Consider the following 15,825-nt stretch of genomic DNA (forward strand, 5'->3'; position numbering starts at 1 on the left):
ACAGAAACAGAGTACCTTTTCCTCTGGGTAGGAGAATTTACATTTTTTTTATAAGGGGAGACCCAATAGAAATTTTGTACCTGATATATATGCAGCTGAAATGCACATTAGAAAAATGTCAGGTTGTCAAGATTTCCTATCAAGAGCTTGTAAAAATCACAATATATAAACAATCTAATGTGCCTAGTTGGCGCACATGTTTACCTCAAAGGTTGGGGTGTAGGGTGCTGTGTTCAGATGATATTCACTAGTTTTGGTGGTAGCAAATTTAAAATCAAACGTCCCCACTAACCTGCCCAACAGTCACACAAGTAGCCCCTTATTGCATCCACGCACGTGGCATTATTCAGACATGGATTTGAAGCGCATTCCAAGATGTCAATTTCACACATATCTCCTTCAAATCCTGTGTCACTGCAATTGCAGTAAAACCTGAAATACAGAAATAAAATTAGAAGTGTGTACAATAATTTTCATTAGTTCTAATATAGTCAAATTGAAGGAATTATCCTTTCTGTCTACAATGAATGCATTCCTGTCATATCACCAAATGTATTACATTGGCAAATGTACCAATGTACAGGCAGCATTCTATGGCGACAGGGTCACTTTATAGTATATTTCACCAGTAAATGTAATACACTGTAGTATAGCAGTTCTTACATGTGGTGGCTGTATTAGTTGTTATTGTTATGATTTTTCCCATTAGTTTTACCTGGCATTCCTGCCAGAAACACACTTCCTGACTAGGGTGGCAATGCTCACCCACCAGGAGCAAAAGTTTTAGCCTAGTGCAGGGATACAAGACAATTCCCTCTTTCTTAATTTTCATTACATGAATGGAAGTTGCTTTGTAGTTAATTTAAGATGTAAAAGAGGTGTAAAACTTGTTTAAAATTGTGTCCTTTGATGGATCAAAGGACAGCAAACTTATGCAACCAGCATTTTTAAAGACTGGTAGCTCTCATATGTTCTTGAATTTAGATCAACCATCTACAACAATGGAACTCTGTGCAGGACTGAATAAACTAGGAACCCAGAGGGATCAAAGGCTTTACACCTATAAAGGTAAGTGTCTATTTTCATTTTTATTAAATGTCCCGCTTTAGGCATTAGCTGTCTGACCTGCCATCTGATGGTGTCTGCATAGCTCTGGGGCCAATGCCTCTTGGCAGTTGTGCACATTTATCAATATTTAGCTCACAACGGACCTGAGAAAATGCTGAACATTGCAAATTAGAAATGCAATTTATAATACCAGAGTAGTCATGGCAGATAATAAAACAGAATTAAGGAAATTTAATAGCTGAAGGCATGGACTTAACATGGAAGTCAATGGGAGACCATGGAGAACAACACTTCTAAGTGTCCTTTTTCTGGAAGATTTTGGAGAGCCATTCCCCAGCAGAGCCTTAGCTGACTGACCTCCCATCTGATGGTGCCTGTCTAAATCTGGGGCCAATCCCAATGTGCAGTTGGCATGGACCTTATAGGCATACTGTCAATGTATGGGACCTTCTTTCCATTGACCCCTTTGATAAATAATGTCAGCAGAAGTTCCCTGATAACTGAAAACTATTTTTTAGATTTAGGGGTAAACTGGTTTCAAAAGGCTAGTTTAGATATTTAGGAGTATTGCATTATTTTAGGTATAGGCAGCACTACATTAGGGTGTCCTGAAACTAAAAACATTTTGGTGCAAAAAAGACATCTAATCCACCGATGTGTTTGCTCCACTACCTATCAGACAACCAATAATGAAATGAGCTAATTCTATCAGGGGTAGTAAAAAAAACTAGTGGGGATGTAGTATCATCAGTGATTGTTTTCTTTTAAAAAAGCTTTATTGTTCTGGGTCATTTAAAGGGTCTTTTTATATTATTAAAATAAATAAAATTGATTACCTGTTAAGAGCATCCACACAAACACCTCCATTGAGACACGGTTGACTTTGACACTCATCAATATCTTGCTGGCACAGTTCACCATCATACCCTGCCGGACATTCACATTGAAAGTGCCCAATATAATCTTGGCATGTTGCGCCATTTTTACATGGATTGGACTGGCATTCATCAATCTCTATCTCACAGTTGACACCTGTGAAGGCATAAAACATGATAGTAAAAAAAAATCATGTTCTGATCTGTACATCTATGTTGACAGTAGGTGGCAGTGTAAGTTCAAATATCAGAATGATTTGTAGGCCCTTGGGACATTTGGTTTAGAATTACATTGTATCAACCATTTCAGCCCATTTTTGCTATAGGCCTAATAATGCAACAACTATTTTCACAACACATATGCAAAAAATGTCAAGAGACAAGGCTTTCTATTGATGATACCATCTGTGAAAAAATGATTTTATTTTGTATGCACTTCTTACATGAATATGTAGGAAAACATAAAAACTTGGCTCTTATATTGTCTGATCAGGGTTAGTGCTAAACTATTTTGGGTAAATTTATGAACAATTCACCACTAAAGTAGGTCTCACTAAAGTTGGGCTTCCTTTAGATATTTTTATTGCACGCTTACATTTAAAGAATGGTGCAGTGTCTTCATTTTTTCAACACTCTACTGCTGCATGTTCTGCAAAATTATTTTTTTGTTTTTTTACTCCTATGACCTGATGCTTTTACCCGGTCTCTTTTTGTGTGTGATTGGGTGCCACATTATCAAATTGCCTGGCGCCAAATCTTGTTCTGAGCAAATAATCAGTCAATTGATTATATAAAAAGGGTCCTGATGTCACCTACAAGTTATTTTTATTTTTTTACTTGTGTGGAATAATTTGTTCACTTATATCTACAATCTGGATCACTCCAGTGCTGTTTCTGGCTTCTGCTATTCCTGCGCTGCAAATGTGAACATGCCAGCTAATCCCTGACAGTCGCCTTGCAATAAAGTCACCTTACGCTAAAGTTCATTTTCAGGATACTCTGGGGATCCGCCGCTGGCCCGTAGGAAGTATACACACGGTGGCAGGCATTAATGTGGACACAAAAATATGATCCTTCCTTCTATAAGTAGAAGGAGGGAGAAGACTGGGACCAGATTTATTATTTATTATTATTTATTTTATTATTTAAGCTCTCCACTGGAGAGGATACACTTCAGTTGTGAGTGTTTTTCTGGGTGATCCATGAAATCTGGTCCAGGATTCAAAACATTTGCTAGCAAATAGAAAATTACTTTGAAGAAATCAATTCCAGGTTTGCTTGATCAGCCAGCTTCACTGATGCAAGTGTATCCTCTCCAGCCTTGGAAAGCTTTGATAAATCAGGCCCAGGGATGGAGCATCATGGGACCATGGATTTGGGAGTGTAAAGAGCCTCAAGATTTTTTTCCTTTTGTGATTAGTTAGAGGTAGGAATAAGAAATGCCAAGAGATCTACTGTAAGAAGAATGGCATGCCCAATGTGTCAAAACACACCACAAGGATGCTTGTACCATTTTTGGTAGTGCAACATTGCATTGACACACATCTTTTTTCACTACACTGCACATTCATTGGCTTTTTTTTCTGAATTGCACCAATTTATTTATCATGATTTACTGTGCGTTGCGGCAACACATACAATAACTCAACGGTGTGAATGGGTCCTTAAGAATCAGGCCACCCAACTCATTTTCAATTAAATCTCAGAGAATTCAATGCACAATAGAATTCTTTGCTTTGAGCTTCCCTTCACTAAATACCATGAAGTATCACTCCTTTCACTTTGTTACTATTGTGTATAGTCATGTGCAAAGGTCTGACCATGGGGGGCCAAGCTACATCCCTTTATTTCTTAAGGGAAACCGAAAGTAAGTGTTTTCAGGGAGGGCATTTTAGTGGTTTTTATTGCACTTTTTCCTTAAATCCCATTTGGTGGACAAACATTGGCATTTTATCAATGGATGGTCCTCAGACCTGAGTTTTTCTATTATTATATAATTTCATTGTTTATTAATTTGTTTTTGGTGTAAAATAACTTTGTTCTACCAATATTGTAAAAAAAAAAAAAAAATCTTTGAAATTTTTTTAGCAGCCTTTGTGGCATTTCTTAACTTTTTTCTACATATGTGTTGATAAAGCCAAGGATCTCAATTGGAAGCCCAGGGTGTCAATGCCAAAACACAACTGAGAAACAATTAGGGTGATGTCACCCTAATAAAAAGTGCCTGACTTTCATAATGGGATCGCCAGGAATAGTTTTATTGCAATTTTTTTAAATATTATAAAGATATTTGAAAATGACATTAACATGGTACCAAGATTTTCTCAGTTAGGTTTAGAATTGCTTACCAATTTGATACATGGGGTACTGCTATCTTAGATTCTCTGCTAGTTATAACCAATTATTACTGACAATAACTCTTCATAATAAACATACTAAATTCCAGGAAGAACACATCAGACTCCTTTGTGTTTATTTATTTTGCTGGTCTAAATGGATTATGTCTTGTAACAATTTGGGGGGGGGGGGGGTCTTGGTGTCCTATTTCAATTGTTGCACAGGTCAGCCTCTCAACTCAACCATGATTGATAACTGAAAGAATGTCTAAAATGGACATCTCCCATTCACACATAGCTGTGTCTAAAACCTTTCACAGATGTTTATTTTATGTCACTGGAAATATTTTTTTGGGGGGCAATTCCAGCAACACTAGAACAAATGAGCACTGTACACACAAGGCTGTTCAGTTCTATGGAGAGAAGAGGGGAAAGGACAATCATGTGACACATTGCTGCATCCTCCCCATGAGAAATAACTGCAATCATCCTGGTTGGTCATTTAGTGATCATCACTAAACAATACAAGCAGTGTACACAGGCTAGATTTTCATTTGAGACAAGCTTGATTGTTCATCTCAGGCAACAATTATATAGCTTGTGTACTTAGCTAAAGGGACTAAACTAAAAACTGACAAAAAAAAATACACTTTCCATCAATCTCTCAGGCCAGTCTGGATCTACCCGGAAGAGTCTTGCATCTGGTCCCGCGTCGTCCCGGCATCTGTACCGGAGCTAGTGCTTCGGGCACCGCCATCTTCGCCACTTCTTTTGGGTTCTTCATCCTACTTCATCCGACCCAGGCGCGAGATCAGGTGATGTAGGAAGAAAAAAAGATTTGCGGATCTCACTGCGCATGCTTGAGATTGCCAAATTTTTCTCTTTGCACGAAAAGGATCCTTCTGGGCATGCCCAAGGTGCACAGAAGGAGCACCCAGGAGCCTCCCATTATACTTGACATAGGTAGCTTGCACTCCCATTAATTCTTAATCGCCTAGGAGATCGAGCATTAAGGGGAGGTGCTGCATCCTTTTTTTAAGAAAAAAGGGTGTTGCACCTAAAAAAAAAAAATAAAACAGATTTTTTACCTTACATCAAAGGGTTATCTACGCTTTTATGTATAGTGAAATTTCTGAGTTTAGGTATGCTTTAAAGCAGGGGTGTCAAACTCAGATTAAAAACTTAGACCAAGCCGGGGGCAAAACCTGAAAAAATTTTGAAAAAATTGAGGAAGTTTACTACTTCCATAACATCCATAACTAGCAAAAAACTAACCCCTCTACATACACTTTAGGGTGTGTTGTTCAACCTCTCACGTCACAAGTTTGTCTGACACTAAATATTACACTATGCAGTCTCTAATGGATTAAAACAAACACAATGCCCCTGGTAGTCAGGCACCATGTGATCGATCATTGCCTAGGCTTTGTGTCACATGATGGGTGTACAGAAATAATGTCTATGTATTGCATGTATTGAAAATGATGATATGAGGTGGTAACGGGGGCGTGCGGGACAGTTGTAGTTTATTCTCGGAATTCTTAGGGGGGCAAAAAAAGGACCTTGAGGGCCAGATTTGGCCCGCGGGCCAGAGTATGACACCCCTGCTTTAAAGCTTTATATACATGCTAATTTTTCTTTCCTTGAGTATGTTGGTTCCATGCCACCCCTTATCAGTCTATCATGCCGGATAGTTAACAGAGAGACTATTGTTGACAGCTATGGTTTACTTTGGGGAGGATGCACCACACCACCCCTTCACTAAACCTCCCCTCTTCATTGAATAGACGTTGCTGGAACAAGTTTATTTGTTCATTAATGATCATTTCCAAAGTCAATTATCAACCATGCACATCTTTGATTTTTAGGATTTTGTCATTCTTTACCTAATCCCTAAACAAGTTTTTAAAGCAGAACTATAATTACATTTTTAACATTATATTTAAGGGCAGCTATCCTTTTATGTAATGAAAATGTGTTTTTTTTAAATAAATAATAACCCCTTCCCACCTGACTGAATGGGATACATTGGCACCTGGCCTCCTGGGATACATTTGGCACGGGCATGGGCAGAAGGGGCTTACCTCGAATGTAAAAAAAAGTGCCAATCTCATGCATGCATAGTGACATCATTACAATTTTTTATCATTTTCAGAAAGGAATGTCACTCGACCTTCACCTGCGCAGTGCAAAGAACCCAGAAGAAGATGGCAGGATTTTTACCACGAGCCAGCAATATAAATAACATTTTTCCCACTGACCACCACACTAATATACTGTGTAGATATGATTTCATATATCCATAAAGACCTGAACATTTTTTAAAGGGTTCCCCCACCTTTAAATAGTTGAGAAAGGCTGATCCTTTAACAAGGCATTGCAGGAGGAGGGGTTACTTTTATTTTTACAGGTACATTTTATATCTAATATTAGTAGGTAATATATAAAGGGTAATTTATAAATATATTAACAGAATGTCTGTATTCTACAAGCAGACTTGGATGCACTGTTTGCCAAGTAGCAAATTACATTTAATATAGAAAGGGGAAAGTAGACCCAGACAGTGTAGACCGACCTTGGATTTGCTCATTCTACATTATTATGTTTTTTTTTAATATTAATATTACTAAAAATAACCAGTATTTATATAGCGCAAACATATTACGCAGTGCTTTGCAATGCAAAGTGCAGTTGTTCAATATTATTATGCATTTCTATATCAACCACATTGTCCATTGACCATCATTCCTACCTGTATAGCCTGCGGCACAATTACATTCATACTGGTCCATGAGGTTGAGACAGGTGCCATTGTTTTGGCACGGTGCCGATGCACACTCATTAATGTCTATTTCACAGTGATGTCCCTGGAACCCTGGCACACAAAAGCACATGTACTTTTTCCCTTTATTCACACAGATTGCTTCATTCTGACATGGGTTTGATGCACATTTGTTTATACCCGTTTCGCAGTGTCGACCCGTGTAGCCCATTTTGCACTGGCAAATGTAGCCATCCCCGTTTTCCATACACTGGCCATTGTTGTCACAAGGGTTTGGATCACATGGCCATATCTTCTCTTGGCACTTGAGGCCACCATATCCTTTTTGGCATTTACACGTGAATGCCTCTCTATCTCCTGAGCACTGTGAGTTTGGGAAAGGACAGGGGTTATTGTCACATTCGTTAGCGGTGCAGTTAAATCCAGACTGGCAGAGGCACTGGTATTCCAGAAATCCAGGTTTAGCGTGACATATGTGGCTTTGAGGGCAGTAAAATTCTGCACATGCATCATATAAGACTTCACAGTTTGGACCAGAAAAAGTCCAAGGCTGTGTGAGGCATTGACAGGTAAAGCCATCAGGTGTGTCTTGGCAGGTCCCTCCATTCAGACAGGATGTAGACGAACAGTTCTGTGCCTGCCCTAGAGGTCAAACAGAGAAACACTCTTGTTAGTGGACAATAGTGCCGAAATGAGAAGTAACAAACATGCCACAGGTACAGAAATTAAATGTTAGATCATAGTCACATGCAAGCAAAATGTTCTTTAAAAAATGAAAAACAACAAGTGTTAAAAATAAGAAATTGGTTTAGACTTCACCAATACTCCACCACTCCTGAGCTGTCTCTTGCAGTACTTCTTCTTTACCACAAGATGTCAGCAGTCTTTCAAGATAAATGAAACCTAGTTACGCTCAACCCAGAAAACTGAGGACATACTGTGAGTGTGGGGTGTCCAGGGTGTTCTTTATTCACAGTGTAATGATGCAGGAATTGCATGTTGGACAACCAGGACCACTTACAAGTGGGAGATGATTGGAAGAAAAAGAGTATAATGAAAAGGTAGAATACAACTGGGGTTAATTTGAGGGAAGTAGGGACAATGGAGGGTGGACTGAGTAATTGAATTTATTAGTATATTAGATTAGATTAGTTATAATATTTAGATTCACCCAGTAGTTATTTTTGTGCACATATCCAATGCAAAAGTCAATAAAAGGGATGCAGTATAAATAATAGAGGGAAATCAGGTCTTATGCCCAATCAGACAAAGGTTTACTGCATTACATGGAGATGTGGTAGGATCCATTTTATGGGTTATTTGGACTGGTAGTTTAGACCTGGAATTTTTGCTTTTTTTAAAAGTTTCAAAAGAAAAGCAAAAACACTATAATAGTCCTTATTCAATACTGTAATTCTGGAGGTATTAATATTATAAAGTAGGAAAAGTCTTGGCCCTGTACTAGAAATTGGACCGCAGGCTTAATTTAGCAGCCGCCTCTGGGAATGTGCAGTAATTAGTGCGGAGAGAGCACACAGGCTGGCCTCCGAAACAAAGCTTGGAGATGGTGGGAATTTACTTCTATTATGTGACCTTCATCAAACAGCGGTCTCCTGCAGCCTCCTGATGACACTGCTGAGACCATACAAATGAGGGGGCACAAAGGAATTCCATTCCTATAGGAAAAAAAGGAAACAATTGTGTTCCTGGCAATTGACATAAACATGCAGACAGGCTGATGAAACTGCACCTGACTGCAAAAAGTGACCCCATTAAAAAAAAAAGTTTACACTATTTGTGGGTTTTAACTCTTTTGCTGCTGAAGCATTTTTCCATCTATCATTCATCTTTGTTCTCTTATCATTATGCTTCTTGAAGTGCAACACTAGCTCCTAGTGCTACTTTAATTTTAGTTCAGTCCAAATGTTAATTATTGTTTTAATGTATGGTGATTGATTGTTTAATCAATAAATATTTTTGCTGTAGAGCATATTTTATATTAATAAATTAAATAGATTATAATAAACACCCAAACTCACTTTTTTCCTAAACTACTGTGCACAAAAAAAAAAAAAAAAAAAAAAGGTTGCGTTTATTTAACTGGAAATAGACCGAAATCAAAAGCAAGGTTTAAAGCCTTGGTTCCTTTTGTACCCATCATTATTATTCTAAAAAATTAAATATAAAATAAACATTTTCTTCTCTTATTATATACTTTGTGTTAGAGAATATGACATCATAGTGGATCTGTGCTTCTCTATTCAATACAAAGATCGGACAGATCATGACTGGTGAGTCCTGATTAAAAATTGAGCTATTCTGGCCTTGGAATTTCAGGAATCCGAGTTCTAATTTGTCATATGCTGTCCTTGATAGGTATTGTAGGCCACTGGACAACAACAGCTATCATTGGCCAGCGGCCATATTGGCTGAGCCTTACTATATCTTTCATTTACATTGGTATCATAAGTACTACTTATTGTAGGGTCAGAACCTTTTACAAATCACCCAGTGATCCTTTAAACCACTGAGTTAAGGGTCCATTAAAATAGGTAGGAATTACAACTCTAATTGATTCAATCTAGTTTTACAATTCTTTGGTTCTAAACACCCCCAGCAATTATTCTATGGACAAGCATAGTAAAAACACGTAAAAGCCTAAAAAAACCAATGCAGCCACTATATCTAAAAACTTTTACATTGCAACATATGACATTTTGGAAGGGTTCACGTGCACTTTAAAGAATCCTTATAGACAATATGTTATTCATTTTAAGGGGCCTTTGTATAAAGCGGTAAATCCAATTCACCAAACATTTTATGGTGGAGATTTTCCAGGTTCATGTGTTTTTACGGCAGTGACTCCCTATCAAGGCATGTGGGGTGAATGTCATAATATCTCCTTTACAAATCTCTGTAATTTATCATCTTTGTTTGTACTGTATACTTTGCTCTGCAGCCCTTTTCCATTCACAGATATTAAATATGTTTATTGTAAATATGAGATCCATGGTCCAGAATGACGAGTGGGATTTTATATTACCAGCGGCAACATTGCAGATTATTTTAATGCTTTCCTTAGGAGATAAGACTAAAAGTACCTCCCAGTAAAAGTTTATACAACTTTAAAACACATAAAAGAACCCATATGTTACAGAGTGACCAATGGTCATCTGAGATTCAAAGGAGCAACGAGTGATTATGAAAAACATTCTGACCCTATGATGAGTCTCACATTTACATTTGTGCTGATTTTTAGTGTGTGAGGGGTTTACAAGCTGCTTTAAACAGACATAAAACACAGATCCAGAGCAGGCCTAGGGAAGCTACAGCTGCATAGCATTTCAGAGTGGATTTCCCGATGGGGACAATGGTGGATTATGAGATGGACACTTGAAGGCCCCATGTGCAAAAGAGACACAGCACAGTCACCCTCTACCAGAAAGTGCTGAAACAAGGAACATCCTGCCAAGTATTATTTAATGCAAGCACTAGATTTAAAGAACTTGAAACTGAATTAACATGGTGATAATTTTGCATGATATTTATTGGGTTTATAACTATCTAAATGTATCCTACATACATAGTCCTCATATTGTCTAACGTGACAATTTTTTTGGCTTATTAATTGACCTTTAATGCTTTTGATGTAGAAGAGAGCACTGTTCCTCCTAAGCTTTCTTTCTAATAAATTTCAATACGCATTATTGAACCAAGAAGGTCACTATGTGCTGAAGAAATGTAGAGGTTGGTTAAGGTCTTTTGTTTGGCAGAGAAAGAGAAAGGGATTTTAAGGTGAGCTGAGCTGACCTCATCTGCTGTCTCATTGTATTAGCTGACTCTGGTCACCATACTGTACAATCTTATGCACTAATGAAATGTTTATCCCATATACTGGCAGTGATGTAACACAATATGAAGATAAAGAGAAGAGCTCACAAGGTATACGTACTACAAGGGGGTGGTTTAGCTGACCCTCCTGGTCTCCATTACCTCATATATTACAGGGTAACGCTTTTTATCCAAAAAAGAAAATTCAAATAAATCTATATTGGCAAATACAGAGAAATGCAAAAGAAAAAAGTCTTTCTAGGATAGATCTATGGCATTCTACTATAGATCAGTCTTTCTCAACCAGAGGTTCCCAGCGACATTTCATCTGATGTCTGATGGTGTCAGAAAAGCACTGCCAGAAACATTGCTTTTCACAGTGTGGGAAAAGTAAGGGGGCATTAACCTGACAACCAACTTTTCCAGTGACCTTTGTAATTGAGATTTTTTTTCACTAAACAGCAGTGCAAGGTGGGGTGGGGGAGGCCTCCTCTTTGACCTCAAATATAAAGTGGTCCTTCTCTTGTGATCATCAACGTAAAGAGATTCTTTTTCCAATGACCATGTACCAAGGACAAGGGGGGATTTCTTTATTGGCCACCAATGTAAGGGGTCCTCCCCACAATGTCCACCATGGTAAAGGGATACTTCTTCACTAATCACCATTGTAAGGAGTCCTTTACTTCACTGACTACCAAGGTAAAGGGGTACGTCACTGATCTACAGGAAAAATTAAATGAAAGTAAAGAATTGATCTCCTGTCATTCTAAACATGTGGTATATATGCTTTGGGGCCCTTATGGCCTGCAATTTATCAGGAGAGCTACAATTAATTTGTAGAAGGAATTTGAGAAAATTATCAGATAGCATACAATATAAAAATAATTTAAAAAATTAACATTTTTCTCATTTTAGATTATTTTGCAATAGTGACGCATAATTGTTACAATTCTGGGCTACTGATAGGGGTCACACACACCGAAGAAGGATATTTCTAAAAGTGAGACATTTTATACCAGAAAATAGCACTTCGAGCTTGAAGTGTGAAAATTACCTGGGACAGCAACCAAAATTGAATGTCTCTCACTATGAGGCCTGGTAATGGTGAGACAATTTGCCTTTCCCTGTCAAACCAGTTACTGGTGAATGTTACTATCTATAACTGGAGAATGGTATTGTTATTGTCACTATGGGGCATGCCACTATAGGTCCTGTCAGTGGTGAGTCAGCCTGTCCCTATTGGGTCTGTTGCCATTGTATAGGCCTGTCCCTATGGGGTCTGTTACTTGTGAATCTGGTCACTGGTGAATCAGTCAATCTCTCTGAAACAGGTTCCTAGTGAATAGGCCTGCCACAATGTGGCCTATTAATATGGAGTCTGACATCAGTGAATTGATCTGCCACTGGTGAGTAAATCCGTCCCTAAAGTGCTTGGTATTGGTGAATAGGCCTGTCACTACAGGGTCTGTTAGTCTTCAATTGGTTTGTCACTATTGGGCCTGTTACTGGTGAATAGGCTTTATTAAAAAAAAAACTGTTGTTATGGGCAGTTTTCTGGTAAATAGAAATGCCATTATTGAGCATATCACTGGTATTTAGGCTTTTTACTATGGGAATTGTAATTGGAGAATCTGCCTGTCACTGGGGAGTCAGCCTACCACAATGAAGCCTGGTATGAAGCCTCTTAAGAGGAGACCTCTTACAGGTGAATCTGCCTGTCAGTATGTCTTTATCACTGTTACTGGTGAATCAACCTATACATTACTCAATGGACTTGCCTCCTTACCATTTGCACTCAATGAACTTGCCCCCTTTACATTAGCACTTGGTGGAACCGCCACTTATCTATTAACATACACTGCTATGACTTGCTATGGCTATGTACAGATGCTGTGTTATTTTCACAACTGTAATGACAAAAGAGCGCCAACATAATATGCAGCGCTGTACATTAAATAGGGATTGCAAATGACAGACTAATACAGACAGTAACACTGGAGTAGAGGACCCTGCACCAAAGAGCTTACAATCTAGTAGGTTGGGGAATTTCGCACACAATAGGATGGGGGATATGTAGTGGTGGGAAGTAGTGATGGTTTCAAAAGACAGAAGAAGATGGGTAGGCAAGTCTGAAAAACTGGGTTTTGAGCCAGTTTTTAAATGAGCAGAAAGTAGGAGCAAGCCGAATAGGACGAGGAAGACCATTCCAGAGAGTTGGGGCAGCTCTAGAGAAGTCTTGTATCCGTGCGTGTGATGAGGTTATGAGTGAGGAAGTCATTAGTAGGTCATTGGAGGAGCAGAGAGAGCGGCTGTCCAATACTATGCACAGGTGCTAGATCATTTTCACCAGAAATAATTGTTGCTGATGTTTCCAGCAACAGTGAGCGCATGCCTCATAGCCAATGCTGCTCATTCTTTGAATAGATTGACTAGGATGTGTCCTGCTGCATCCTCCCCATTTAGATACACCAGTGGTTGCCACCATCCAATCCACTACTGAATGCTAATAAAAGCCACTGCTTCATTCAATCCTACGAATGAGGTGTACTGCACTCATCCAGAACAATGAATGATTTTTTTATCCCATCATCAATTAACGAAGAACCTTCCCTTTGCAAATTAAAGCAGAATACATTTTAATCTAAAGTAGATTTATTACTTACAGGATTATTATTAGGATATATGAGCATTCTTACCAAGATGGCCAATGAAATACAAAGATTCTTGAATGTAGAATAAAATACTATATGCCCTACTGGATTTTCTCAGTGATTTGTGATATTTTCCCTGGCATCCCTGCATGTCATCCTTTTACATTATCCATGACTGTCCATATACCTGCAGTATAACTAGCTCAGACAGCTCTGCTGATAAGAAAACAGCAAAGTTTCACTTAACATTCCAAGTCACAGACAAAGGGCTGGGGTTATCAGAAAACATGAGATGAAGAAAAATACCTTCTCAAAGTGTCAGAGGAGAAGAAGATTTGAGTATAAGCCCTTTTCATTGGGACTTGTTAGAAAACTGTCCAACACAGCCTTTCCCAACCTTTTTACCCCTGAGGAATTCCTAAAATAGTTTTCAGGTGTCAGGAAACCCCGCTCTAATCAATCAATGTGAAAAAATACTTTTGGTTGCAAGTGGGAAGGATGCCCCCCATATATTAGTGGTAGGAACGCCACAATTATAGTCATCTATAACGGTCCTTGGTTTCACGCAGCCAGCACTGCCAAGTTGCCCCAGAATTTGGCAGGCTTTACCTTTTGGGAGGTCAGTCAGCCACAGCTTGAGGAACCCCTGGCAGCTTTTGGAGGAAACCTGGACGAGAATGGCTGGTCTAACATAAAGAATAAAGCTGGCCATCATCATAAAATGATAGTTGTTTAAAATGAATGAACAGAATATCACCAGGGTTTTTCACATTCTCAACCCATACATGCACAGTTATTTTACTCCTTCATATTGTACTATCACATTCTACAGATTCTTACATAGTATATTAGGTAGTTCACGTAAAACAGATTTATAAAACCTGGAGCATATACCCATAACAACCCACCTTGCTGTTACAGCAACCACTGAGCTTTTAGTCTATTTTTGGGTGTCCTGTATTTATACGTAAATAAATAATGCACCAGAAATTTGAGATAAATTACACTCAAAAGTCACTCTTCCCACACTTCTAACAGCACAAGATGATCTTTCCACCTTTCAATGGGAAATTTACACTTCTTCTCCCACACCATTCTATCACAGAAAGGATCGGGTGTTCAACAGAGACTTCACAATCAATATATATCATTAGGCATTCTTGATGAACAAGTCCTCAACATATATTGAAAAGTAAAAAAGTACCAAAGTCGTGCAGTGATGTGGAACCATACTAGGTGATCAGAAGTAACAACTTGCTGCAAGAGATAAAGTATGGGTTTCAACACTGGACCAGGTTGACATAATGTGCATTAAAAGTGTTTATTGTATTCTCCACTCATGGCAGGCATTTCCCTGCAGCCAGCACTATGTGTGTGCAGCTCAGGGTATTTAAAGAGGAAGCCCGAGAACAGGCAGATTAGTATGTTTTATTTCAGAAGGTACATTGCCTGTCCCAGCCCACAATTTTGGAATGCAGAACATTAGTTCCATCATCCTCTTCTGTCAAAAATAGATAAGTTGTGCAACCCAGCATACCTGACGGATCTCAGCTTCCCCTGTGGCTGCAGACCGATCGGGACCAGGAAGAGAAAAAGAAAAAAGATGGCAGTGCCCGCAACGGGGACAAGTGAGTGCAATTAAAAAATTGTAATCAGTCATGTAAAATTATTTTATTTAAAAAGGAACATCTCCTGTCCTCTCTGCAATAAAAGTATCTGCCTGCTCGCAATTTTCCATTTTTGGGTTCAGTTCTGCTTTAAAAAAGATCTATTATTAAAGCAGTGAATCTTATATTCAGTAAACATTCTGGTGAATTTTCCAGGTGCATATTTTTAAATTATAAATGATTCACCATCAGGTAATGTGGGTATCTAAGGTTGGGTAAGGGTCTGCAGCCGAAGCCAGCAAGGCTTAATGCAAAAGGCAGCAACAATGCACTACATGCCTTCAGTTACAGCTTCAGAATCCAAGGAATCTATATATAAAGCAGTAAATCTGACATTCAATGAAACATTCCCTGGTGAAAAACATTCCAAGTTTTTAATGGCAATTATGGCTTTTCCACCGGGGAAATGAATGTTAGATTCACTGACAGCTTTATAAATACACCCAAAGTGTAAGTTTACCTTTAGTTAGGACTAATGAAAAACGCTGAGCTGATCATGAAGTAGGTGGTTTAAGCTGGAGCCTGATGTGGTATAGGCTGGGGCCTGAGGTGGTATAGGCCTGGGGACTGAGGTGGTAAAAACTGGGGCCTGAGGTGATATAAGTCGGGGCCTGA

The 15,825-nt window shown here is 38.6% G+C and overlaps 1 protein-coding gene across 2 annotated transcripts in view; it reads right to left on the reverse strand.

Moving 5' to 3' along the window:
• The window catches only part of LOC140343036 (protein crumbs homolog 2-like), a 67,974-nt gene that overhangs the window by 41,189 nt on the left and 10,960 nt on the right, over positions 1-15,825 (reverse strand). For both annotated transcript variants that reach the window (XM_072429499.1, XM_072429498.1), the window contains exons 2-4: positions 7,032-7,703; positions 1,905-2,100; positions 293-432 (exon numbers count right to left, since the gene is read on the reverse strand). In XM_072429499.1, the coding sequence (XP_072285600.1) occupies positions 293-432; positions 1,905-2,100; positions 7,032-7,703 (1,008 nt within the window). The remainder of the gene's footprint in view (positions 1-292; positions 433-1,904; positions 2,101-7,031; positions 7,704-15,825) is intronic.

The sequence above is a fragment of the Pyxicephalus adspersus genome, chromosome Z (genome assembly GCF_032062135.1).
Source record: "Pyxicephalus adspersus chromosome Z, UCB_Pads_2.0, whole genome shotgun sequence".
NCBI classification, from domain to species: domain Eukaryota; kingdom Metazoa; phylum Chordata; class Amphibia; order Anura; family Pyxicephalidae; genus Pyxicephalus; species Pyxicephalus adspersus.